At 37.6% G+C, this 27976-nt stretch overlaps 2 protein-coding genes across 8 annotated transcripts; both read right to left on the minus strand.

Annotated features, from left to right (window-relative positions):
- Positions 1-673: 673 nt before the first annotated feature.
- LOC108983181 (protein BPS1, chloroplastic-like) lies at positions 674-1883 on the minus strand. Its single transcript, XM_018954737.2, has one exon. It carries the CDS (start codon positions 1685-1687, stop codon positions 731-733), a length of 957 nt encoding a protein of 318 aa, XP_018810282.2. The 5' UTR covers positions 1688-1883; the 3' UTR covers positions 674-730.
- Positions 1884-2686: 803 nt separating this feature from the next.
- On the minus strand, positions 2687-27404 carry LOC108983187 (histidinol-phosphate aminotransferase, chloroplastic). 7 transcript variants are annotated; one of them, XM_035691286.1, is made up of 11 exons: positions 26806-26883; positions 24765-24885; positions 14520-14637; positions 6867-6950; positions 6524-6678; positions 6296-6393; positions 5969-6077; positions 5219-5376; positions 4196-4338; positions 3928-4068; positions 2687-3059 (listed from the first exon to the last, which is right to left on the minus strand). In XM_035691286.1, the coding sequence occupies exons 3-11, from the start codon at positions 14520-14522 to the stop codon at positions 2928-2930; spliced, it is 1023 nt and encodes a 340-aa protein (XP_035547179.1). In that variant the 5' UTR covers positions 14523-14637; positions 24765-24885; positions 26806-26883; the 3' UTR covers positions 2687-2927. The 7 variants fall into 7 exon arrangements, with proteins under 7 accessions (XP_035547179.1, XP_035547180.1, XP_035547182.1 ...); XM_035691287.1 differs by lacking the exon at positions 26806-26883 and adding an exon at positions 13718-13836 and having other exon boundaries at positions 24765-25027; XM_035691289.1 differs by lacking the exon at positions 26806-26883 and adding an exon at positions 13718-13836 and having other exon boundaries at positions 6524-6734; positions 24765-25027.
- Positions 27405-27976: the final 572 nt, after the last annotated feature.

Raw genomic sequence — 27976 nt, forward strand, 5'->3', positions numbered from 1 at the left:
GAATGCCATGTGGCGCCACCGACATGCATGCATTCCCACATTGTTACTCTTAAGATTCTTTCAAGTTTCAACCATTCTTTTAAGTTTAACCTATTTTAGCTCACAGTTTAGGCCTAATGGTTTTTGTTTCATTTCTCTATTTTTTTCCATCTTTTAATTTTTAAGCAAGAGTAATTTTACATACAACCGTGAAATGTGTAAACATTGCGTAATCATTTAGAAAAAGAGAGGTCCATTATTAAAAAATTAATTTGTTTCACGTGGGTTTTATGTTTTATTCACTTTTTTTAAAACGATTACGCGGCAGTTGCACAATTCACGGTTGTAAATATCTTCTCTTTTAAAAAATTTTAACCTTAGAATTAGAAATGTGACTATCTATCATCTCCATCATCAGCGCATCTTTCCTAAATTCCCTTGGTATTTGGCTCCAACAGCACCATCAACTAAGTTTTCCTTCTGACAAATGCGGTAGTCGTTGGCGCGCGTAGTTTCCATGCATTGTTGTGCTTCGCATAGGTTTTTACTGTTGTGGGTAACTCTATAGCAATCCAACTCTGTATTGTCTCAAAACCTCAAAATATTAAAGCAAATTGTGTGTGTGTGTGTGTATGTGTGTATATATATATATATATATATCTTATAATAATTATCTTGCAAGAATGTACAATATTTCATAAGCTCTTCTTATTCATCGTTTTATCAAAATACACTAGCAGAAGATCTAATCTCAGTAATTAACATCAACCATAGCCAGCACCTTATTCCTTCCATTGACAACCTCTTCAAACAGCTCATCCACTACAGATTCAAACATCTCCATACCTTCTTTGAGAACCAGAGAGCTTTGCTTCAGCAAATTGATAAGCTTCTCTTGATCAACAGCTTTTTCCTTCAAAACATGAGCTTTAATATCCAAAACTGCCTTCTCTATAACCTTATTCTCAACCAAAATTGGCATTGATTTGTCTTTGACCCCCTCAAGTACCTTCAAGAAGCAACCCACAAGCTTCCCAATTGAAACTGAGAATGATTTTAGCTGAGGAGACACCCTCCTGTAAACTTCCTTATCCATTGTAATTGAAATTGGATAGAGCAGTGCAGAAAAAAGCAGCATGCCTACCAATCTCATGCTGCTTTTAATGGCATAGATAAAACAGATGGTGCTATCCTTGCTTCTAGTTTTAGGCATTTCAGTCTTGAACAAATTCATATCTTTCCACTTCTCAACTCCATAAATCTTCTTACTCTCACTTACTAATCTCTCAATCTCAGTGATCTTGGTAGTTGCATCTGAAATATTCCCACCATTTCGCAACTTGCCTGCAGCAAACTCAACTATTAGCCTGTATCTTTGCATCCCAGAAATGGCTGATTTTAGAGAGTTGCATAAATCAAGGAGATCTAATGTCGCTTTCATGTACTCCTCCAAGATATCTGTACCATCCCACAAAACGGGTAAGTGATATTTCTCAAAAAACAGAAGAAAATGAGAGTGCATCTTCCTCAGGAGATTAATGGCTTCAGAGCACCATTTGAGGGTTATGGAATCTCCAGCTAGTGATGTTTTTAGCCTCTCGATATCGCTGATTAGGGAAGAAAATAACTTGATGGGTTCATTGATATTCATGGAAGAAGAAGATGATGATTTTCCTCTGCACAATGGGAAGCCTGTATGAAACACCATTTCCTTTGTGGAATATATATCAGTTATGACAGTTATATTGAGATTGAGATCTTCTACCACTGAAAAATTTCTTTCACGTAGGAGAGAAGATATATACAAGAAATGGACCGTATAGCATTTGAAGCCTTAAAATTCTCACAAAGACTCGAAATTATATTGATGATTATGATAATCATTTGCAAGATATCTTTGTTTAATGCTCATCCGACTTGCAAAAACCACTTTCCATTAAAAAAGTTTCCGGAAAGTAGTTGCGTGAGTCATTGGGAATGGAATTCTTTAGCTTCATAGCGTGAAGTAAGACTTTTATCGCATCAATGGAAAAGAATACGAGATGCTTAAGCACTCCATGAGAAAGCAATGGGGAATGTAGAAGAAAGTATTCTTACGAGGCATAAATCACTTTCCAATATTGTATCATGATCATAAATGAGAGCAACCGTAAGTGTGGTGGCTAGATATTAAAATTGAGGCATAAAAAAATAGATCCGACCTTTTACTTTGACATATAAACTTAAGCCCTATAGGCTTAAATAAAGAGATGAAATTTGCTTTTCATCTCGTGCAATATTTTTTATTTTTATTTTTGATGTCGGGGAACCTCTCCAAAACCCTTCAGGCCCACTTCTACAAAGTAAACTCCGGTCCCATGTATCACACCCTCGAAAGTTTCCCTACACAGAACTAGTTAAATCGTTCGCTTTTCATCAATGGGAGTGGCCCCAAAGGATTGTTTGTACCTATGAAGTGTTGAACCTTGAAGGGAGTGATACCCCAAGACCACGGCCTTCACCACTTGGGCCAACTTCTTGGGTTTTATCTCATGCAATATTGGTGACAAGTAGGATTTAACTAGTCCCGTGTCTCCCAACACACAGATATGCAATCCTAACAATAAGATCTAGGGCTAAGGGGTGATAAGCATCCTTTTATGAAGAAGCAAAGAAAAACAACCATATAAAATTGGAACTCAAATGTAAAGATAATTGAGCCTTTCGCTCTGTCTCTCTAGCAAAGAAGGTTTTAATCATAGTGAACTGTCTAGATTAAACAAGAACGCATCATTCACCTTCCACAAGAAAAAGAAGACATCAAGTTTGAAATATAAATATCATTTAATTCCAAAACAAAGAAAATATAACTGTTTAAAATGTGGTTTAATTAGCAAAAAGTACAATTTGAATTTGACCTCTTAATCAGATTCTGCTCCCTAAAATGTTGACCCTGCTCAGTTACAGGACTAGGACAGGAGTCTAAGGCAGTTCATCAGGGCATCTGTGTGCTCAGGCTTCCCAACAGACATGCGAACATAACCCTTCAGTTCTTTGTTATTGTAGTGACGGATCATTACGCCCATTTTTGCAAGGTCCTCCTGTAATATAAAAAGATTATCAGAACATTTATTTATCTGGCACTCTAATATGTTCCCAAGCATACCAAGCAGCAATGGCCATATAAATTATCCTTTATAAGTACTGTAAAAATTCTTAATAGAAAAATAAAAACCATCTTCATGGACCATCAACCAGTAGAACCGTAAGCTGGTTCTCCAAATTACATCTCAAACTGACTGGATAGCTGGTTCAGCGGTTATCAGGCTGAGCAGTCGAGCAAACCCAAATTTGATTCTTCTAAAGTCCCTTGAAATCAATCATCTAGGCACACGTTTACCAAAATGCATTTGATTGCGAGACAAAGCAACCGGTCAGGATGCAGCCGAGCGTCAAGGGCAGGTTTGGAATGAGTTGTAGACATAGATATTTTGGATTTGATTCCAAACTAATGGTTTCCCAGAACTACCTGATACACATTTTTGGTGGGTGGTTTGGAGTTTACTCCCCAAGGGTCATCCAAAGGGACCTGCCTTTGTAAGGTTCCATGGCATAAAGAGAAAACTTGAGAGATGAAGCTGAAATAGAGGATACATTATCGATATTTTACCCTATTTCCAAGGTGGCTCCTATGGATCATTATAGATTTGAGTAGAACACTACATACTGTGTAATTTTGCAACCTAATAGCAGCATAAAGTGAAGGTCACAAAGATTGCCCTATCACAGAGTAAATCTAAAGGTAGTAGTTGTCTAGAAAAATCATTGTTCTTTTTTAAAAGGAAAGCAACTATCTTGTCAAATACATTTACGCCAGATCATCTGAGTAGATACAGCAGAAATATTGAATCCCGAATAAAACTTCTTTTTACATGGTAAAGTAATGATGTAGGCAAAAAAGTTACGCACCTTTAGCTTCTTAGCATCCATTCCAGATGCAACCTCACAAAGAATGAAATTAGAATGGCTGGGATATGGATTGAGAAATGGCACTTCCTTAAGAAAATTATAAAGCCTCAACCTTTCTTGTACCAAAGCATCTTTCACTTTCTGGTAGAGATTGTTAATTCATATTAGATATGTGGCATTGACTGGAAGTAATAACAGTCTCTCTCTCACAAATATCAATAACTGATGATATATATGGGCAATACAAATAAGTTAGATAGGAAATAACCTCAAGATATGAGGGATTCTGCAAAGCTGCACAAGCAGAAACTTCAGCAGCAACCGAAACATTATAAGGTTGCTTTGCTCTCCAAAGATACTCAATAATACTCAATGGAAATGCTCCATATCCCACACGAAGTCCAGCTAAACCTGCATCAGTTGTTTATTTGCAATTTAAGGTTCTGATCATTTCACATTAAGGACAGAGGAAGGACGTTTCTAAAAGGAACTAATATAAATTTCTAATGACAAATAAAAAAAATTTAGAATTGGAGCCATTAAAGCTGAAGTTTGTGGCATCGGAGTGTTGCAAGACAGTTATCTTTGATTAAACTAAACCAGTAAGAAAGCATATGGCACAAGAGTATTTGTGAGTTTTGGTTCATGTGCTATTGCATATGTCGATGGACTCATCCATAGTGATTAGCCTTCCCCATATCCATTGGACGAAGCACAATAACGGGTATCTCATCAACACAAAATTTCCTTTGTTCTACATTTTGCTTTAGGGTTGTAAAATTCCCTGGCATAACTTATTTATATAGAAAGAATCCCAGGGCACTGGAACACAAGTTTGGACCTTATTGCTAGGAAAGTGGAAAAAGGAGTTTTGCTTTGTCGATATTTCATGATAAATGTAATACAATTTTAACGGGGGGATGGGTTGTCTGAAACCTCCATTCTCTAAATGCTAGCATAGAGCATATACCAACCGATTTTAACAGTCCACAAAATAGAAAGTAATATGCAACGCCCAAGGAAGGCCCAACCACATCTAGGCCTATACTTGAAAAGTACTAGTCAATGATACAATTGGAGTCCATTGGAACCATTCTAAAGAGCAAGAACTTCTCATTTAGAAAGTAAAAGATCTTGTAATTTCAATAAGGATTGATGCTCCCACAATAGAACCATATGAGGTGACATGCAAGTTCCCAAATTATTAACTCTAAAGAAAAGGCACTAAAAATATACATCTTTTTTTTTTCTTTTTCATAGTGCTACAGCAGAACTAACAATATTCACCTACCAGCCCTTTTGCTAAATGTTCGAAGAACAATTAAATTTTCGTGCTTTTTCACCCATTTCATCTTTGACTCAATTCCTGAAAACTCAATGTATGCTTCATCCAGCACAACCAATATGGGAAGCTCAAGGATTTTCATGAGAACTTCGTCATCAATTATACTGCATACAGTAGGTAGCTTGGAAATATAATGTCAGAGTAGAAACTACATGACTAGAAAATAATCCAGAGTTCAAGAATTCACATATATTGTGCAGACTTATTAGATCAGCATAACCACACCAGACCAAAGATAGTCAAAATCCTGAAACTCAAAGAGGACACCTCAATTAACCTCTTTCTCCAGCCAACTGAGACCTCATGTATTCTACAATCAGGCCCTCTGTGCAATTTGTTCTAGGGGTAAATAATAGAAGACACTTTAAATTGAAGTCAAGCACCAAAACAATGTCAGAATCTTAAGTTAAGAAGACTTAAGAGATTTAAAGAGTGATTTATTCTCCCTAAAGTAGACATGTTTACTAAATGTAACAATATACACAGACATTATAAGAATAGACCATCTAGCCATGTATTAGAACCCAAAATATGAACAGATCTTTGACTTTTCATATGTCTTCAAGAGGTGATGAAGTGATCTTCTCTAAATTTGGTAGACTGCCCACTACGGGACAGTAAGGGAGGGGCAAGTTAAAGATCTCAAGCCAATTATGTATGCCAAAAATACATGAAGAAAAGGGAATTGAGGGGTACCTCCCATCTGGATTGTTGGGAGATGTTAAAAATATGCATTTGGGTTTCTCCCGTTCAACAACATCTGTTATTTGTTCTACATTCAAGCTAAAATCTGCCTTCCTTGGAACTGCAGAATGACATAAAATTCCAGGAGGTTATGCACATACAATGTGACATGCAAATGAAAAGCAAAGCAGGCAGTGAAAAGCAGAGCAGGCAGAGAAATGACATGTTTAGGAACTCTATGTTGGTGAGGAACACAAGAATTTACATTAATGAAAGAATGAATTAGAGACTGCAAAGACTGTAGAAGAAACTATGAGAAAGTACTAAATTTATCTGTACCTTTTATTACAAATGCACCATTTACTGCAGCATCAAATTCATACATTGTAAAGGTTGGAGGGCAGTCCACTATCTTGTCACCAGGATCAAGCACACATCTGCAGGATATGGAGAATATCAAGAAAATTTGCAGAAGATTACTAACTGTTTGTTACTGAAGTTAGGGAGATAGACAATAAGGGCATGTTTATTTGGAAACATTACAACACACAAAAATTAATTTCTAACCTCATAATCAAATCAATGAGCTCATCCGCCCCACATCCAACAAGAATATACTCAGATTCAAGTTTTGAATCTTGGGCAAGGGCAGCACGCAAACGGCGGCTTTCAGGGTCTGGATAGACGTATGGAAACTTCATCGAGGCCAAAGCTTCAAAAACCTATAAACATGAATTTCTATTTAGGATAGCAAAGGGTGTCAACACTCAGAATGTGCCTGCAATAAACACACTCTTTTTTTACTTCAAATCTTTAAACACTAAATAATATCTCATTAAAATCTTTAACCAAATCAAATAACTTGGTTTTTTAATACTACATAGAAATTATAATGGTCTATATGACTTGCCTCTGGGGGAGGACCATAGGGGTTTTCATTTGCATCTAATTTGATGATATCCTCAGGCTTCCTTCCAAGACGAGATGATAATACCTGTACCAAATAAACCCTTTCATTTATCCAGATATCAAATAACTAATTAACATGGATTTACAGTGAGTTGCGTAAGAAGTGATACAAATCATTCTCAACTTGAAATCATTCTCAGCATTGATCAACCCAATCACAAAGAGAAAAAAGCACAATATGAAATTGATTTTCATATTCTTTTCATTTATGAAAAGTAAACAAACAAGAACTGTCAACAAAACTGATTATATAGAAACCAGTTGGCTTAAAGGAAAATGTAGAGAACATGCAGTAAGATCCTTTTCAATTAAGTTATCAATGAGCCAGATAATACAGAAATCTGGCAGTGGATTATAAACAAACATATAACTAAACTGGGTGATGACAGGGTTAAGGCCATAGGATTAAGGTGGGCTGCCATAGTCAAATTTCAGTAGTTGTCAAAAACGGGTTTGTGAGAATACTTCATGAAGTTTGAGCATCTGGTAAAGCTTATGATGGTCAAAGATCACCAAAGGTTCATTTGAGCTTAATGAAAGCACCTTAATTAGTAGGGCTGCATAATGATTTCTTTTTGCTTCAAGGTTAGTCCCACCATCACTTTGTAAGTTTATTACTTGGCCTACTTAGGTAAGCCTTTCTTATGAAAAAATGGTTCACCTAAGTAGGTCAAGTGATAAATTTACAAATTTTAAATGGTAGACCATTAAAGTAGAATATATGGTAGAATGTCAAGTACTGACTTCAACCCTCCGCAACTCAGTAATAAAAAGAAAGTAAAATCAATCCAAAGTACATGAAAAGAGATAACCAAGATGGACAAGACTCATTCAAGAATGCAAATGACAATCTTGCAGGGAAATTTTGAGGAACTCACTCAAGTATACAAAACGCAAGCCACTACACATAAACCACACTCTTCCTATCCTCACTTAGATGAAACACACCGATTAAGGCCTCGTTTGTTTTCACAACCATTCTCATCTCATCTCATCTCATCTCATCTGATCAATACAACTTTTTCAAATTTTCACACAAAATAAAATAAAAAATTCAACTTTTCAAATCTCACAACAAAAATAATATTAAAAAAATATATTCTAACAATATTTTTTATAGGTAAACGGTAGTTTTAATAAGGATAGACATAGCCCAAGTACACAAGAAGTATATTCTAACAATATTTTATTCAACTTTTAACTTTTATCTCAACTCATCTCATCTCATCTGCAAAAACAAACAAGCCATAAACCTCAAAATGCACAGCTTCTTTCCTTTCCTTCCTCATTTCCAGCCGTTAATACCGTTACCCTCACCAGTGACAATCTCCTCCCCTTCAAGACCTTGCCCCCAAGGCACATAGTGGCAGAAGCCCTCCCCATTAAAGAACGTTGCCCACAATGTGGGGATAGAGGCGCTACGTAGCTTCCACAGAGACTCCCAAGAGATGTCTTCCAATGGTGCCCCCAACAATTTGATGAGGACCATAGGAGAAGCATGGTTGTCCACCTTTATCATTCTTCTCTAAAGGATGGCCTCAGGTTCAAGATGGATGCTCCCTCATTGTCTAAAGGTGGTAGTGTAGGCAGAGAAGTAATTTGTTCACTCAGTTTCTTCTTCAAACAAGACACATGAAGGATGAATTTTGGAACTAGCGGGTAGGTTAAGCTTGTATGCCACTATACCTATCCTTGCAACCACTTGAAAAGGGCCATAATATCTTGGAGATAATTTCAAACTATGGTGCATTGCTACTGTTTTTTTGTCTGTAAGGTTGCAATCTCAAGAACACCCAGTCACCCATTTCAAAAGGACCTCTTAGTCCTTTTTCTATCTGCAAACATCTTCATCCCGTGTTGAGACTTATACAAATTCTCCTTTAAAATGAACAACAAATGTTCTCTAGATCTCAACTGCTGGTCTACAGCAGCATTGGCAGTGATGCCAAGGCTATAGTTTAGTAACTTGGGAGGAGGATAGCCATATAGAGCCTCAAATGGGAGACTCCAATGGATGAATGGTTGGCAGTGTTATAACACCACTCTGCCATTGGTAACCAACTGCTCCATTCTCTTGGTTTGCATAACACCTTAGGTAGCCCTCCAAGCAATTATTCAAAGCCTCAGTCTGGCCATCGGATTGAGGATGATATGCTGAACTAAAAGCCAAAGTAGTTCCCTGCATGTGAAAAAGTTCCTTCCAAAAGGAACTAGTGAATACTGGATCCCTATCCAAGACAATGGTCTTGGGCATACCATGGAGCTTAAAAACTCCAGAGAAGAAAACTTGGGCTACCTTGCTTGCTATGTAAAGGTGAGCAACAGGGAAAAAATGAGCAAACTTGTTCAATCTGTCTACAACTGAGAAAATCACACTTGGCCTATTTAACAGTGGAAAACCCTCAATAAAATCCATTGAAGGAGAGTTAGAAACAGGCAAGGGCTTCAGCAACCCTGATGGATGAATAGTCTTATATTTATTAATCTGAGATTTTGACATATGTCACATTCCCTCACCATTTTCTTGATATCCCTGTGCATTCCTTCCCAAAAAAAGTCCATCTTAGCTCTTTGCAGTGTCTTATGATAGCCCACATGCCCTGCTTGTGGGTTATGATGGATATAGTGCAAGATCTTATTCTTAAAAGGTGACATGGGAACCACCGCCAACTTCCCTTTCCCAAGCAGCAAGCCTTGTTGCAGAGAATGTTCCTTACGAACTCCCCCCGCCAGCTAAAGCTGAGATACAATGCTATGTATCTTATTGGAAAGTACATAGCTTTGATTGAGCTCCTTTATCCAAACTGGTGTAGGAAAGGATATCAGGCTAATGTGGCTGTCTCATCTTCCATTTTTCTAAACAAGGCATTTGCTACCTTGTTGTCCCTTCCCCTCTTATACTCAATTCTGAAATCATAGCCCATGAGCTTTGAAATCTATTTATGTTGTGCTTTAGTGCCTACCTTCTGCTCTAACAAGTATTTTAGTGCCTGTTAGTCAATTTTAACTTTAAAAATCTGACCCAACAGGTAGGGCCTCCACTTGCCCACTGCAAACACCAATACCAACAATTCCTTCTCATATGTAGATAGGAGTAATGCTTTTCCTTTCAAAGCCTAGCTGAAAAAAGGCTATTGGTTGGCCTTCTTGCAAAAGAACAGCCCCTAACCCCACTCTAGATGCATCACATTCACATAAATTCCTTAGAAAAATCAGGCAGCCTCAACATAGGAGACTAAGTAATAGCCTGATTCAACTGGAGGAAGAACTCGGTAGCTTCTTTAGACCACATAAAAGATTTTTTCTTCAATAACATTGTCAACGGGACTGCAATTGAACCATAGGGTCTAATGAACTTCCTATAGTAACCTGTGAGGCCCATGAAACCTCTAAAAGACTTCAATGTGTTAGGAATTGGCAACTCCAATATCGAAGAAATCTTTGTTGGATCTGCCATGACACCACTCCTAGAAATAATATGGCTCAACTAGTCTACTTCAGTCACCCCAAACCTACATTTGGACTTCTTAGCATATAGGCTATGCTGTTTCAGAATTGCTAGCATTGACCTCAGATGTTGTAAATGTTCAGCAAAGGTTTGGCTATAAACCAAAATATCATCAAAGAAAACTAAAACAAATTTTCTGAGAAAGGGCATGAATACCTCATTCATCTACCCCTTAAAAGTGGCAGGTGCATTTGTGAGCTCAAATGTGATGTCACTAACTCTAAGAACTCTTAGTGGCCCTCATGAGTTCTAAATGCTGTCTTGGATATATCCTCTTCTCTCACTCAAATTTGATGACAGTCCAATCTCAAGTCAAGCTTAGAAAACACTTTAGCATCGTAAAGTTCATCAAGTAAGTCGTCAATGACAGGAATTGAAAATTTGTCTTTGATGGTTTGTTGATTTAAGGCTCGGTAGTCTACACACATTCTCCAACTTCCATCAGCCTTCTTAACTAACAAAACTAGTGAGGAGAAAGTACTTTGGCTTGGCCTGGTGACTCCATTCTTCAACAAATCCTGCAAATTTTTTCAACTTCACTTTTCTGGTAATGGGGATATCTATAGGGCCTCACTGACATAGGTGAGGTTCCTTCTTTCAACACAATCTGATGATTAAATGATCTTGGCGGTGGTAGCCCCACTGGCTCCTCAAAAATCCCTTGGAACTCATTAAGCATAGTTGCTACTTTAGACTGCACCTCATTAGCCCTTTTGCTCCCTTCTACTGCCACCAATTGTAACAGCCAACCTTGTTTCCTCACAAAAGACGACTTCAAAAATTTTCCACCTGCTTCCACTAATATGTTCTCAAAATAAAGGCCTTGCAAACCCAGACTCCTCCCTTCCACCACAAACTTCATCGACATATTTGAAAAGTCCCAATTAATGGGACCCCGATGTCTTGAGCCACTATTCACATCCCCTAAGAGTTAGCACGTGAAAAGGGACTACAAATTTAGTACCTTGAATTATGATAACCCTTCACACCTCCCTTGACTTAGAATCTTATCCCCATTAGCTACTTTAACTTGCAAGTTAGAATCTTCTAAATTCTCAACTTAGTTGTCTCCACCACTAAGGGATCCAAGAAGTTATGAATACCTCTCAATCCAATAAAATTTCTATTGAAAAAAATCCAATATTTCCAAGCAATTTCATGGCATTGTTGCTAGGGCAGCCAGAAATAGCATGGATAGATATCTCCAAATCCTCACCCCCACTCTTTTGCACTTCTTCACATTTATGCATTGACTCAAGCCCATACTCATGTTCCTCTTCTCCTTCCACAGACTCATCTAATTGCAATAGGTAAACCTTAGGATTTTTACAAACATGAGTTGGGTTCCACTTCTCTTCACAATGGTAACAAAGGCGTTTCCTTCTCTTTAAATCCATCTAAGAAGAGAAACCCTTTTTAGTTGGAACATTACTTCTCTGCATTCTGTTCCCCACCTCTAATACTCTTTCAAAAGAACCTCTCTCCACACTTACTCCATTTTGTCTCCAAGACTTCCTTGAAGCCTGTAGTAGAACATAGAGAGAATACTTCTTATTATTCATTGATGTTCAACAGCATATACATACTACATACAAATAACAATTATACCCTCATAAGTTACACTAATTACAACCATGTCCTCTAACACTCTCCCTCAAGCTATGGCATATATATCACATAACCCTAGTTTGAAATAAATAAGCTTTAACCGACTATAACACAATGGTTTGGTAAAAATATCTGCAAGTTGATCAGTAGACTTCACAAGGGGTGTAGAAATGTCACCACTTAGTATCTTATCCTGAATGAAGTATCAATCAATCTCAATGTGTTTAGTCCTCTCATGGAACACATGATTAGACGCAATATGCACTACAACTTAATTATCACAAAATAACTGAAGAGAGATAGGAGTTGGAAACCCAATCTCTTGAAGAAAGTGTTGCAACCATGTCAACTCACTAGTAGTGTGAGCCATTGCTCTGTATTCAGCTTCTGCACTCTATCAAGCTACTACTGTTTGCATCTTATTCTTCCATGCAACCAAGTTACCTCCCACAAAGGTACAATATCCAGTAGTTGATATTTTATCTGAAGGAGATCCAGCCCGATCAGCATCTAAAAAAGCTTATTCTAAGGTGTCCATTTGGTCTATACAATAGTCCAAGGTCAGGAGCTTGCTTAAGATAACGAAGAATATGGATTACAACATCCCAATGTGAGACCCTGGGCATTTGTAGAAATTGGCTCACTACACTCACTGCATAAGAGATATCAGGTCTAGTGATAGTAAGATAATTCAATTTCCCAACAAATCTTTGATACTTACCTGGATCTCCAAACAACTCCCCTTCTCTTTCAAGAGTTTACGATTTGGGTCCATAAGTCGTGCACCCAACATGCCAGTTTCTTCCAGAAGGTCAAATACATATTTTCTCCGAGATAGGTTAATACCTGTTTTAGATCTACCAACTTCAATTCCAAGAAAGTATCTAAGTTTGCCCAAGTCTTTTGTCTGAAACTGATCATGTAAATTTGTTTCAGCCTAACAATTCCAACTGAGTCACTCCCAGTAATTACAATATCATCCACATATACAACCAACAAGATATGATCTACATCACTATGTAGGTGAAATACCGAGTGGTCTGTTTGACATCTATGAAGACCAAATGTCAATACAACATCAGAGAACCTCACAAACCATGCTCGAGCAGATTGCTTCAAACCATATAATGCATTTTTTAACATGCACATAGTACCTTGAGACTCCCCATGAGCAACAAACCCAAATGGTTGCTCCATATGCACTTTCTCATTTAAGTTGCCATGTAGGAATGCATTTTTAACATCCAACTAAAATAAGGGCCAATCCAAATTAGCAGTAAGAGAGATCAATACTTGAACGGAAGAAATTTTGGTAACCGGGGAGAAAGTCTCGTCATAATCAATGTCATAAGTTTGAGTGTAACCCTTAGCAACTAAGCGGGCTTTCAAACGTTCCACAGAACCATCAAAATAGAATTTGATTGTATACACCCATCTACAGCCAATAGGTCGTTTACCAGGTAGTAGAGGAACAAGATCCCATCTCCCATTATGGTGAAGAGCATCCATTTCATTTTTCATGGCTGTCCTCCATCTTGGATCAGATAAAACATCCTGAACTATCTTAGGAACGTAAAGTATTGAAAGTTGAGAAGTAAAACATAAAAATGATGGAGATAAGACATGACAAGAGACATATTGGCTAATCGGATGTTGAGTAACATAAGAACAAGTACCTTTTCGGAGAGCAATAGGTGGAGAGTAGGAAGCACTAGGTAACTTAAGATCAATCTGAAGATGGAGACAATGTTGGTAGAGGCATGGGAGCCGAGGGCCGCAACCGATACAAGTACACCTATAAAGGAACAAGGGAAGACACTGAGGAGGGTTGGGTAAGGAAACACGAGGAATGGAACAAGATAGAGAAGGGAGAGGAACTATCAAGCTGATGAAGGCATAAAGTTAATAAGGTGACACGTAGTAAGAACACCATCACTCCAAAAACGTTTAGGAACATGCATGTGCAATAAAAGTACTTGGGTTACATCTAACAAAGAGCTATTTTTGCGTTCAACCACCCCATTCTAGTGAGGTGTATAAGAGCATGAAATTTGATGAACAATTCATTTATTACTTAAGTAAGTGTCAAAGGCACTAGATTGATATTCTTTAGCATTGTCACAACACAAACTTAAACTTTTTGTCTAAATTGAGTTTTTAATTTCTTCCTAAAAAACTTTGAATATGGAAAGAAGTTCAAATCATGTCTTCATCAGAAATAACCATGTTATACGAGAATAGTCATCAACAAATATAACAAAATACGGAAACTTGTTTGATTCAATGTTGATTAGTCCCCATATATCAGAGTGAACTAATTCAAAATGACTAGATGCTCGATTATCAACTCGAGGTACAAAAGACACACAATGGTGTTTGCTAAGATGACATGCTTCACAAAGAAAGGAAGACACATTTCCAAAATTCCTAACTTGACATTTCAAAAGAGAAAGAGATGGGTGTCCAAGGCGACAATACCATTCAAAAGCAAGTGATTATGAGGATGTAAGACTCAAGTGGGTGACTATTTGACATCAAGGTAATACAGACCACCAGCTTCATGCCCCGTACCAATCTTCTTCCCCATCTTAAGATCCTGAAAGATACATACAGAGGGATAAAAGATAACAGAGCATTGAAGATTTTGAAGAATTTTACTAATGGACGGCAAACTAAAGGGAAAACTAGGAGCGTATAGAACAGATGACAAGGATATAGAATCAGTGAGCTTAGTGGGTCCAATGCCTGTAACTTTAGCAAGAGAACCATTAGCAAGATTTTGTATGTCATAAAGGAAATTGTAAGCAAAAGTGAATGTCTTCTTGGGTGAATTCTGTTGTATTAGCAGATTGTCTATACATTTGTATTGTATTTGGGACACTCAAAGAAGGGTCGTGCTGAATTTTTTGGAGTATTTCATGCTCTAAATGGCACTTTAAAACCGCAGATACTCACTGGATCGTGACTTAAAGTACGATTAACCAAAGATGATGAAGAAACTAATTTTGACATTCTAAATCTATCACAAGAAATTACAATGAATTCATCTAATGATATTTAAGAATGAATATGGCTAGCAAATAAAATGTTGTAGAATTATACAAAACCAAACTATAACCACGGGAAATATTAGCACCTAAAATTTATATAATATATATATATCATCTAGAATGACATCCATTAAATGGTCATGGAAGCATATTTTAAAAGGTTATTATAAACTAAGAACGACAAACATAGAGGATAATCTTAAGCCAACATAACTGAGATACTATAACGCCCATCCTTGTAGTGGGACTTTAGAAAATGAGATGGGACTTTTAAAACTTTTTCCCTTTCCTTCCCAGGATATGAAAGGTTCCAAGTGTAAGATAAAAACCTACTCTATCAGTTAAAAGAGAGTTTCTAGCGGAAATATTTAAATTAAAATAAAAGTCCTTTTACAAAATTACCCTTTCATACGTTACATAAAGCCCGCCTAGGCTTCAATCACACTCTTTGGAGATGTCATAGTATCTAACTTAGATAAGGAATAAAACAAACCGATCATATGTTCATTAGCTCCTGAATCGATGATCCATGGATTTTGAGTAGATGAGACAAGACATGCGGACATTGTACCTAAATGGGCAAGAGTAGCTATGGAAGATGAAGCCACTCGTATGAGACCCAAAAGCTGATCATACTCATCCTTCAATATGCTAATTATCTCTAGAGTCAGGTTGGAGTTCATTGACGGCGATGTAGCATCTTGGCAAATGGCCTTATTAGCAGACCTAAATGATCTACCATGTAGATCCCAACAATAATCCACCAAGTGGTTAGAGCGACCACAATGGGTGCACTTACAAGATTCACGACCTCAAGTGTGATAAACTCTGGCATCACGTCCCCCACGTGCACCTCTACCACCTTGGCCTCCACACCCACCAGGAGCAACATAGGAGGCAACTAAAGCGGATCTCTCATTAGTCTAATCAGAAGACGACTGAGATCCTTGTCCAGATAATGTGGCTCGTTGAAGTCGAGAGAACGCGTCAGGAAATGAGGAAAACTGTGGACTTGCCAAAATTTGAGAACGCACCGACTCATACTCAGGTTTTAAGCCAACAAGAAACTGAACAACATTAAACTCTTCACGTTGTTGTAGCATACTTGAAACATCAGAAGTGATAGGTTGATACATTTTGAGTTCACATATGCTCATTACTTGAGAATAATACTCTTCCAGACCCAAGGCACCCTATTCCAACTCAAAAAATTGCTAACAACTCATAAATACTAGTTATATTCTCAGCACCCGAATACATGTGTTTAAGATGCCTCCACACCTCTTGAGCGATGTCAAAATGTATTAAACTAGCGCAAATATTAGGCTCAATACTGGTTAACATCAGGGACAAGATTTGAGCATCTTCTTGCTCCCATTGAGCAAACGTAGAACTAGTTGAGTTAGGCATTGAATCAACCAAGTGGGTACGAAAACCCTTGCCTTTAAAAAACATTTCAACAGATTTTGACCACAACATATAGTTTTTTCCATTCAACTTCATTGAAATCATAGGCATATTAAAATTTGGTGCAAGAGACTATGACTCAAATTTAATTGCCATGGAGAAAAATATCACAACTCAACTTGGAGACAAAGAATCCACACAGAATATGAAATATGGATGAAAAATTGAGTAACACAATCTGGAAAAGTAGAAATCCAGCTCAAGTACCCAAATTTTGAATCTGTATCGGGTGGAATCAGCCTGTACAGGTTGTAACAGGCATGTATTGGCTCAGAATCGACCTGTATCGAGTCTGAATGGGGCTGTTTCGAGTTTGAACTGGGATGTATCGGGCCTAAACCGACTTGTATTGGGTCTAAACAGGACTATATCAGGTATTTTTGGGTATTGCCGGTACCGGCTTCAATACTAACCTTAAGCAGGGAATAAATTATCCTAAACGAGAATAAGTGAAGCTGGGTTTACAGTATTCTCATTACCAAACGGGTGTTATTCAGGATAGGAATAAGCTTTTACTCTTGGTTGGGGTATACGCACTCAAGAATTAGATAGTTGATACCTGCAACCAAACACCCCGAGACTTTGACGTCGCCGGCAACAAATAAGCCCCCCGACAGCCGTTGACAACGGGAAATTTGGTGGGGTGCACAGAGAACGACAACGAGCTCAATTCTAGTGCCCAGTACAGGAGACGACACCTGAAGAGCACCAGAAACACCTTGAAAAGATCTACTGGCCGCCAACAACAAAGAGGAAAAACCACCGAAGTGCATAGACAACGACGATGATACCACACTAACCACCACTAGCTCCGTCACAACCACCACCAACCGACTCAACTCTCTGATACCATGTAGTCGAACATAGAGATAATACTTCTTATTATTCATTGATGTTCAACAACATATACATACTACATACAAATGACAATTATACTCTCATAAGTTACACTAATTACAACCATATCCTCTAACAAAGCCAAAATGTATTGTTCCTAGATTTTTGCTAATCCAACGGCTGCACTAAGGTTGATTGGATTGAGCATTCAAACAAGAAGTCGAATCTGATCGTTCAACCCACTCAAGAAGCAACTGAGTTGGTGCCTTTCAGACAACCATTTCAATCTATTTGACAGTCCTTCAAACTGGGCCTTGATACCAAACCAAGGCCTCCATAAGGTCCTCATAAGCTATTGGCCAAAATCTATTGACCAGAGCCTAAGGCATCCTGATACCAAATCAAGGCCTCCCCTTCCATATGATAAGAGGCCATTAAAAGGCTCTAGTTGGAAGGTAAATGATGAAACTCAAAATATTAACTAACCTTAAAAATCCACCCAGCATGATTGTTCCCATCAAAATGGGGAAAATCCAAGCGCACTCCCTAGGTATAAAACCCCTCTCCTCACAACCCTCTTCTCTAGGTTCCCAAGACTCTTCTTGAATAGAATTAACTTTTCTAGATTCAACTTGTTAGAGGATATGGTTGTAATTAGTATAGTTTAGGAATGTATAATGGTCATTTGTATGTAGTATGTATAGGAAGTTAAATGTTAATGAAGATATGAATTCATTCTCTCTCTCTATGTTCAACTACATGGTGTCAGAACAAAGTGTAGTTAGCTGTGGTGGTTGTGGTTGTGCGACGGAGTTAGTGGTGGTTGTGCGACGGAGCTGTGGTATCACCATCGTTGTCTGTGGTGGTTAGTGGTCGTTGTCCTCATTGGCGGCCGATAGCTGTTTCAAGCTGTTTCCAGTGACCTTAAGTGTTATCTCCGGTACTAGGCACTAGAATCGAGATCACTGGCATTTTCTGTGGACACTGTGAGTCTCCTGTTGTTATTGGCTGCCAGAAACCCTGTTTATCACCGGCGACGTCGACGTCTCGGAGTGTTTGGTTGTAGGTATCGATCATCCTATCCTCGACTACGTATGCCCCCAATCTAGAGTAAGTTCTTATTTATATCCAGAATAACGTCCGTTTGGTAACAGGTATACGGTAAACTTATTCCTGTCTAGGATGAGTTATCCTCGTTTAGGATAATTTATTCCAGTTTAATGTTGTTTTTTGAAGCCGGTACCTGGTGTGCCGGCGATACCCGAAACACACCCAATACAGGCCGATACAACCCGATTTAGATTTGAAACAAAGCGGTTCAGACCCGATACAAGCCAATTATGAACCGATACAAGTTTGTTTTGGCCGGTACAGGCTTGTTTCGACCAATACAGATCTGAAATTTGGGTTTTTAATTTGAGTTTCTACTTTTCCAAATTGTCTCCCAGTTTTTAATCCATATTTCATATTTTGTGTAGATTCTTGTCTCCAAGTTGAATTGTTGTGATACTTTTTTCCATAACAACTAAATTTGAGTCAATGTCTCTTGTACCAAACATTAGTATGCCTATAATTCCGGTGAAGTTGAATAGAAAAAATTATATGTTGTGGTCAAAATCTGTTAAAATATTTTTGAAAGGTAAGGTTCTTCGTCGTACTCACTTGGTTGATTTAATGTCTGAGTCAGCTAGTTCTACAATTGTTCAATGGGCGCAAGAAATGCTCAAATACTGTCCCTAATGTTGACCAGTATTGAGCCTAATATTTGCATTAACTTAATACATTTTGACACCGCTCAAGAGGTGTAGAGGCATCTCAAACAGAAGTATTCGGATGCTGGGAACATAACTCGTATTTATGAGTTGTGTCAGCAATTCTTTGGGTTGGAACAGGGTGCTTTGGGCCTGGAAGAGTATTATTCTCAAGTGATAGGCATATGTGAAGAACTCAAAATGTATCAACCTATCACTTCTGATGTTTCAAGTATGCTAAAACAACGGGAAGATTTTAATGTTGTTCGGTTTCATGTTGGCTTAAAACCTGAGTATGAGTCAGTGCGTTCTCAAATTCTGGCAAGTCCACAGCTTCCCTCATTTCCTGGTGTGTTCTCCCGACTTCAGCAAACCATATTATCTGGACAAGGATCTTAATGTTCTTCAGATCAGAGGAATAAGAAATCCGTTTTAGCTACCTCCTATGTTGCTCCTGGTAGGCGTGGAGGCCGGAGTGGTAGAGGTGCACGTGGGGGGCGTGATGCTAGAGTTAATCGCACTCGAGGTTGTGGATCTCGTAAGTGCACTCACTATGATCGCACTAACCACTCGGTGGACTATTGTTGGGATCTCCATGGTAGACCATCTGGATCCACTAATCAAACTATTTGCCAAAATACTACATCATCGTCAACGAGTTCCGACCCAACTCCAGAGATGATTAGCATATCGAAGGATGAATATGATCAGTTTTTAGGTCGCACACGAGCGACTTCATCTTCCATAGCTACTCGTGCCCATTCAGGTACAGCGTCCGCATGTCGTATCTTATCTACTCAAGATCCATGGATTATCGATTCAGGAGCTAACGAACATTTGACCGGTTTGTCTTATTCCTTATCTAAGTTAGATACTTTGATATCTCCAAAGAGTGTTACTCTGACTAATAGTTCTCTTACTAAAGTTACAAGTATTGGATCCACTAAGCTCACAGATTCTATATCATTGTCATCTGCTCTATATACTCCTAGTTTTCCCTTTAGTTTGTTGTCCATTAGTAAAATTACTCAAACTCTTCAATGTTATGTGACATTTTATCCCTTTGTATCTTTCAGGATCTCAAGACGGGGAAGAAGATTGGTACACGGCATGAAGCTGGTGGTCTGTATTACCTTGATGTCAAACAGTCACCCACTCAAGCCCTCACATCCTCATCATCTGCTTTTGAATGGCATTGTCGCATTGGACACTTATCTCTTTCTCTTTTGAAACGTCAAGTTAGGAATCTTGAAAATGTATCTTCCTTTCCTTGTGAAGCATGTCAGCTTAGCAAACATCATCGTGTGTCTTTTGTACCTTGAGTTGATAACTGAGTATCTAGTTCTTTTGAATTGGTTCACTTTGATATATGGGGACCAATCAACATTGTATTGAATAAGTTTCAGTATTTTGTTACATTTGTTGATGACTATTCTCGAATGACATGGTTGTTTCTGATGAAGGTACAATCTGAACTTCTTTCCATATTCAAAATCTTTCAGAAAGAAATTAAAACTTAATTTAGACAAAAAGTTCAAGTTTTGCATTCTGACAATGCTAAAGAATACCAATCTAGTGTCTTTGCTACTTACTTAAGTAATAAATGAATTGTTCATCAAACTCCATGCTCTTGTACACCCCAACAGAATGGGGTGGCTGAATGCAAAAATCGCCATTTGTTAGATGTAACCCTAGCACTGTTACTACACATGCATGTTCCTAAACATTTTTGGAGTGATGGTGTTCTTACTGCATGTCACCTTATTAACCGTATGCCTTCATTAGTCCTCAATGGTTCATCTCCCTTCTCCATCTTGTTCCCTTCCTCTCCACCTTTTTCTCTCCCTCCAAAAATCTTTGGGTGTGTTTGCTAAGTTCATAACCTTGGCCCAGACTTTGATAAGCTTGATCCACGTGCTACCAAGTGTTTCTTTGTTGGTTATTCCCAAACTCAAAAAGGATATTACTGCTATAGTCCTGCTCTTAGACGTTACTTCACTAGTGCTAATGTCACCTTCTTTAAGTCCATACCCTATTTCTCGGCAATATCTTCAGTTGTTGAGTGTAATCCTCTACCATTACCTACTCTTACCCTTTCTCATGCACACTCACCCACTTTTACCCAATCCTCCTCAGTTCCTTCCCTTGATCCTTTACAGGTGTACTCGTGTCGCGTGCGGCACCCGGCTCTCATGCCTCCACCAACCTCATCTCTATCTTTAAATCCTGAGTTACCTAGTACTTCAAACTCTTTGCCTATTGCTCTCTGAAAAGGTACTCGTCCTTGTGTTACTCGACATCCGATTATCTAATATGTCTCTTGTTATGCCTTATCTCCATCTTTTTCATACTTTACTTCTCAACTTTCAAAATTTTCTGTTCCTAAGACAGTTCAGGATGCTTTATCTGATCCGGAATGGATGACAGCTACGAAAAATGAAATTGATGCTCTTCACCATAATGGACATGGGATCTTGTTCCTTTACTACCTGGTAAACACCCTGTTGGTTGTAGATAGGTATATATAATCAAATTCCATCCTTATGGTTCTGTTGAACATCTGAAAGCTCGTTTGGTTGCTAAGGGTTACACTCAAACTTATGGCATTGATTATAACGAGACTTTTTCTCTGGTTGCCAAAATTTCTTCTATTCGAGTATTAATCTCTCTTGCTGTTAACTTGGATTGGCCCTTATTTCAGTTGGATATTAAAAATACATTCCTACATGACGACTTAAATGAGGAAGTGTATATGGAGCAACCACCTGGGTTTGTTGCTCAGGGGGAGTATCGAGGTACTGTGTGCAAGTTAAAAAATGCATTATATGGTTTGAAACAATCTTCTCGAGCATGGTTTGAGAGGTTCTCTGATGTTGTATTAGCATTTGGTCTTCATAGATGCCAAACAGACCACTCAGTATTTCACCTACACAGTGATGCAGGTCATATCTTGTTCGTTGTATATGTTGATGACATTATAATTACTGGGAGTGACTCAGTTAGAATTGCTAAGCTGAAATAATTTTTACATGAACAGTTTCAGACAAAAGATTTGGGCAAACTTAGGTACTTTATTGGAATTGAAGTCAGTAGATCTAAAAAAGGCATTAACCTATCTCAGAGAAAATATGTACTTGACCTTCTGGAAGAAACTGACATGTTAGGTGCACGACCTATTGACACTCCTATGGATCCAAACCGTAAACTCTTGAAAGATGAAAGGGAGTTGTTTGGTCTAGGTCGGTATAAAAGACTTGTTGGAAAATTGAATTATCTTAATATCACTAGACCTAATATCTCTTATGCTGTGAGTGTAGTGAGCCAATTTCTACAAATGCCCAGGGTCTCACGTTGGAATGTTGTAATCCATATTTTTAGTTATCTTAAGCGAGCTCTTAGCCTTGGACTATTGTATGGACCAAATGAACACCTTAGAATTAAAGCTTTTTCAAATGCTGATTGGGCTGGATCTCCTTCAGATAAAATATCAACTACTAGATATTGTACCTTTGTGGGAGGTAACTTGGTTATATGGAAGAGTAAGATGCAAACAATAGTAGCTCAGTCTAGTGTAGAAGCTGAATACAGAGCAATGGCTCACACTACTAGTAAGCTAACATGATTGCAACACTTTCTTCAAAAGATTGGGTTTCCAACTCCTGTCCCTCTTCAGTTACTTTGTGATAACCAAGCTGCAGTGCATATTGCGTCTAATCCTGTATTTCATGAGAGGACTAAACACATTGAGATTGATTGTTACCTCATTCGGAATAAAATACTAAGCGGTGACATTTCTACACCCTTTGTGAAGTCTACTGATCAACTTGCAGATATGTTTACCAAACCACTGTGTTGTAGTCGGTTAAAACTTATTTGTTCCAAGTTAGGTTTATATGATATATATGCCCCAACTTGAGAGGGAGTGTTAAAGGACATGGTTGTAATTAGTATAATTTAGAAATATACAATGGTCATTTGTATGTAGTTTGTATAGGAAGTTAAATATTAATGAATATATGAATTCATTCTCTCTCTCTATGTTCAACTACACAACTAAAGCCTTGATCATATCTCTTTCAATGATTCCATAAATGGCCTGCTGCGGGTCTTCCAACTGCTTCTGCGCAGCTTCTTGATGCCTCTACGAGCCTTCTTGGTGCAATTTCAAAGCAGCAGCATGTGTCCCTTCTACCATGAGAGGATTGCCTCTCTGATACCAATTGTCAAGTACTGACTTCAACCCTTGTAACATACGGGTCCAAATTTAGGACTTAAAATTAGTATTATTTTTTATTTGTTTTTATTAACATTTTTGGAAATATGCTAACAGATAAATTAAACAGTGATTCTTTCCCTATCAAAATCTTTGTATAAGTCATCCATTAGGTTCCCATAATAGATTAGGTTCCTAGTTTGGAACTAACACCAACTCAAACTCTTCTAAACTCCTCCCAAAATCTATATCCTCGTAGAAACAGGTTCCTAAAGTCTAGGCAACTTCAAATTATAGCCAATCTCCTGAAGACTCACGTTATCCCCTCCCATCGCCTATAAGAACCTCACGAGCCCTCTATTTTAAACACAAACTAAGTATAGAAATTGACTTCCTCTTCCTATTTTCTCCACCGTGTTTCTCAGCCAAATAGTGATTGAAATTGAGCCCTGTTCCATTAGAAGTTGCCACCTTTGATCTCAGTATGGTCACTCAGAATCATCATCACATGTCGTCCCACTTACAGTTAGCTCTTTGTCTCTAATCTTCTTCGTTGCCGACATATGCCTCTGTTATGGTTTTTTTTTACTTGCTATTTCTACCATAAACTAGTGCTAGAGGACAAACAGTGTTAACCCTTCCGAATAAAGTTACCTCTTGTAATCTGCTGCAGCCCCTCTACACTCTCAGTCTCTCAATAAATATTTGCGTGTCTCAAGGTTGAAAGGAACTTCTTTTAAGTTACCCTATAGTAGAGAATGTTTTTTAAAATGATATTCCATTAAACTTTTTTCCGTCACTGGCCCTTTTGTTCATGTAATGCCTTGTTAAGTTGAGATTTGCTTTTTACTTTTCAGCCAGCATACGAAGATTCAACCTTATTACAAATTTGCCCTTATATTTCCCTTTCACTTAAAAATTACCTTTATGGTTTTGGTTAAGCATTTGTAGGCCATAAAAAAAATGCTATTTCTTAATGTATTGTAAATCTAATACTAGAAGTAGACTTTTAAGTACTATTATTACACGTCTTTCTAGAAAGTTAGTGACTTATGATACTTTGTATAGATAACAATTTTCGAGGCGAGACCTTGGATTAGCGATTCAAGATAAGTAATTTGATCACAAATTAGGATCATCACAGTTCAGCTTATAATTAAGTATTATTCAAGCCAATTCATTGATAGCCATTATTTATGCACCACTAATGTCATATGCAAACATGTTATCCAGCATAGCATACGATCATGTCATTCCGCATCATGTTCAAATTCAAAAATTATAATTATATATGTATTATGTCATGCATCTTATGTACATAAAATACATAAGCTATCTTAACTTCAAGTGCAAGATAAAATAAGATCAAATTAGTTAATCAGATGGCTATTTAGATGTATAGTACCAATGCAGCTCAGATCAGGGTGGATGTGCAAGCCACGGGCTCAAGCGTGGTCCACCATAGTATGCCAGAATACTATCAGCGGCTCCCCTCGCGGCTACGGGACATGGAGCCGATGCACAACCTCGCACACAGGGTTAAGTGTGTTGGCAAGTCAGATCAGTTAGTTAAGTTAGATCAATCAATTAATTCAGATAAATCAAGTCATGCATAGCATAAGCATCAGTACGAACATTCATGATTTTAAACTCTCAGCATGAAAAATTTTATGAAAACTTTATATTTGGTATGTTTACGTTGTGATGGACTTCTTGTTGAGTCTTCGACTCATTTTAGTTTGTTTTCATGTTTTTAAACCACCCCAGGTGAGGATGATGAACACGAGCAGTCAGGTCAAGATTAGAAGGAGCACTTAATTTACTTTTAGACTTTCTAGAATAAAATTGCTTTTATGACATAAATTTTATTCAATTTACTCATTTATTTAAGATTTTAAAAGACATTTTATGAGACAGTTTTTCTATAAAATAAATTCTAAATTCATTTATTAAATATGACATCTCTTATCAGGTTTTTTTTATGAAAAACACGTGACACTGCTAACTTACAGGAAGGAAGGGAGGTTACAACCCTCCACAACTCAGTAATGAAAGAAAGTAAAATCAATCCAAAGAACATGAAAACAGATAGCCAAGATGAACAAGATTCATTCATGAATGCAAATGAAAATCTTGCATGGAATTTTCAAGGAACTCCAAACCTCCCACAAAGTCTACACAATTCACAGATGATCCTTTACTGAACAATTCATAGGTTCTGTTCTTACAATTAGTCTAAAATGGACCGTATCACTCAAGTGTACAAAGCTCAAGCCACTACACATAAAACGCACTCTTCCCATCCTCACTCAAATGAAAACACACCGTTTCATTAAACCTCAAAACACACCGCATCTTTCTTTTCCTTTCCTTCCTCATTTCCAGCCGTTAATATCATTACCCTCACCAATGACTAGGGGTGTAAAATGATTGGTCCGGACTAGAGAAACCGACCGGTTCGGTGGACCGGTACAGACTGAACCAAAAAATGCATGGTCGGTTTCAGTCCAATAAGTAGGGGAATTTCGGTCCAGTCCAGGGGTGGAGATTTCTCGGACCGACCGAATAAAAAATAAAAATAAAAATATATTTTATATATATTATTTATATAATAATTGTACAATTAACAATATAAAATTTTAAATATGTTATTAATACTTGTTAATATTCTATAAATTAACAATATTTTATATATATCTTCATCTAACCTATAACTATTAACAATATAAAATTTTAAATATGTTATTAACACTTGTTAATTTTCTAGAATTAACTAATATATAATATCAATTAGTTAACTATATAGTAATTATATAAATTAATAATGAAATTTTATCTAATTTATTATCATTGACCATATAAAATATTTTTTTATTGAGTTTGTTATATAATCTACATTAATAAGTCACTTAATTTAATTTAGTATTTTAAAGAATTTTTTTTTTATTAATCGATTAAAAAATAAAAATAGGCCGGACCAACTTGACCGGACCGGTCCGGTCCATTTGCACCCCTACCCGTGACAATCTCCTCCCCTTCAAGACCTTGCCCCCAAGGCACCAGTGACATAGAAACCAAAATCCTTAAACATTCGTTCTCAATCTTCACAGGCAGCGTGAGACATACACACACACGCACATAAACAAGATCATGGATTGTGGTAGGAGTTAACTTGGAAAGATACTTGCCCGTGGATTCATGAAATTTTACATGAAATTCGGGGAACAAATAATAGAAATAAGAAGCAAGTAGAGGGGGTCTCATCTTCTAGTAATGAACTATCAATCTAGCTCGTTCTTAAACCCGAACGACACTGAAGTGGCTGACAAATGAATTCATAACAAAAACATAGGCATTTTATGGATGTAGCAGAAATGAGCAAAAACAGACAACAGAAATGGGATACTCAAGAAACAGAAAAAGGAAAATGGGTTTGATTTAAATACCTCAAAAGGCAAAATGGGCTGATAAGGAGATAACTTCCTCAAATGGGGTCGAATGAAGGAGTCACCGGTAAAGCGCTGCTGACCCTCATCGACGTGTTGTACTGAAGGAACAGTGGAGGTCATAGCACAGACCCGTGTGCGTTTCCCTTCAATTGAACAAATGGGTCTGTGCAATTGAGGCGCAACAAATTGTTCAGAACCGGTGTAGCGCTTGATCAAACAGAGAGAGGAGGCGTTGTAAATATCAATGGCACCCATGAAACTCTGCATATTTGACAATCAGGAAAAAATAAAATAAAAAATAAAAACCAAAATAAAAAAGGCATGAATTTTGGTAAGGGAAAGTGTGAGGGATATTCAAATACCTACCTCAGTGGAATGAGTGTGAGATAGCAGAGTCAACGACAAAACTCAAGAGGAAGGAGTTCGGTGGCATACGAGAGCAAGTGAGCTAATACAAAAGTTCGAGGGAGAAAAAACAAAACAATAAAAAGAAGAGGAAAAACGCCTCCTAAAATTAGGGGTCGTACCCGCCCCGTAGGGCCGGGCCACCCCTCCACCACCCCCCGCCCCTGCATATACAGGGGTGGGAAATTTTTCTCCGTACCCTACTCCCTCATGGGTGGGAGCGGGGTATCCCATCCCGCTGCCGGGGTACGGGAGTGGACCCCCATCCGTCCGCACCCCTGCATTCCCTTAATGAGTCAGTACATTTTTCTAGGTTAAATAACTCAGAATCGATTTTTGGAATCACTTTGGACCCATAATCCATTTTTGAGCCATTTTGAACCCATAATTTAACTTAAGAAATATATAAATTTAAAAATTGAAAAAAAATATATATATATATAATTGTAGATTGAATTATTAAGTAGATATTAAGTTTCAATTATTAACTAATTAAGTAATAATCATCACTAAGGCACTAAGTTAAAATAAGTAGTTTACAGTTATACAAATTAAGAGAACTAATAAACTATTACACTATTATAAACTCCTCTAAAAAAAATAAATATTACAAATTGTACAATTAACTATTGTAGCAGGATTACAATTAATTGTAAATTAACAAAATCATATTTTTTCAATTTGATCAATTTGATTTTGAGGTGGAGCCGTAGCGATAAGTTCACTGAATGGTGAGTTGTGTCTATTGCTGTGAGACTAGAAA

The sequence above is a fragment of the Juglans regia genome, chromosome 6 (assembly GCF_001411555.2).
Source record: "Juglans regia cultivar Chandler chromosome 6, Walnut 2.0, whole genome shotgun sequence".
Lineage (NCBI taxonomy): Eukaryota > Viridiplantae > Streptophyta > Magnoliopsida > Fagales > Juglandaceae > Juglans > Juglans regia.

Excerpts from the sequence above, each read along its gene's own strand:
- LOC108983181 (XM_018954737.2), bottom strand. The coding sequence starts at position 1,687 with ATGGTGTTTCATACAGGCTTCCCATTGTGCAGAGGAAAATCATCATCT.
- LOC108983187 (XM_018954743.2), bottom strand. The coding sequence starts at position 27,063 with ATGGGTGCCATTGATATTTACAACGCCTCCTCTCTCTGTTTGATCAAG. Across the intron at positions 6,951-26,805 it reads AGCCCATTTTGCCTTTTGAG|GTATTATCATCTCGTCTTGG; the intron begins GTATTTAAATCA and ends TATTTGGTACAG. Across the intron at positions 5,377-5,968 it reads CCCAACAATCCAGATGGGAG|TATAATTGATGACGAAGTTC; the intron begins GTACCCCTCAAT and ends TACTGTATGCAG.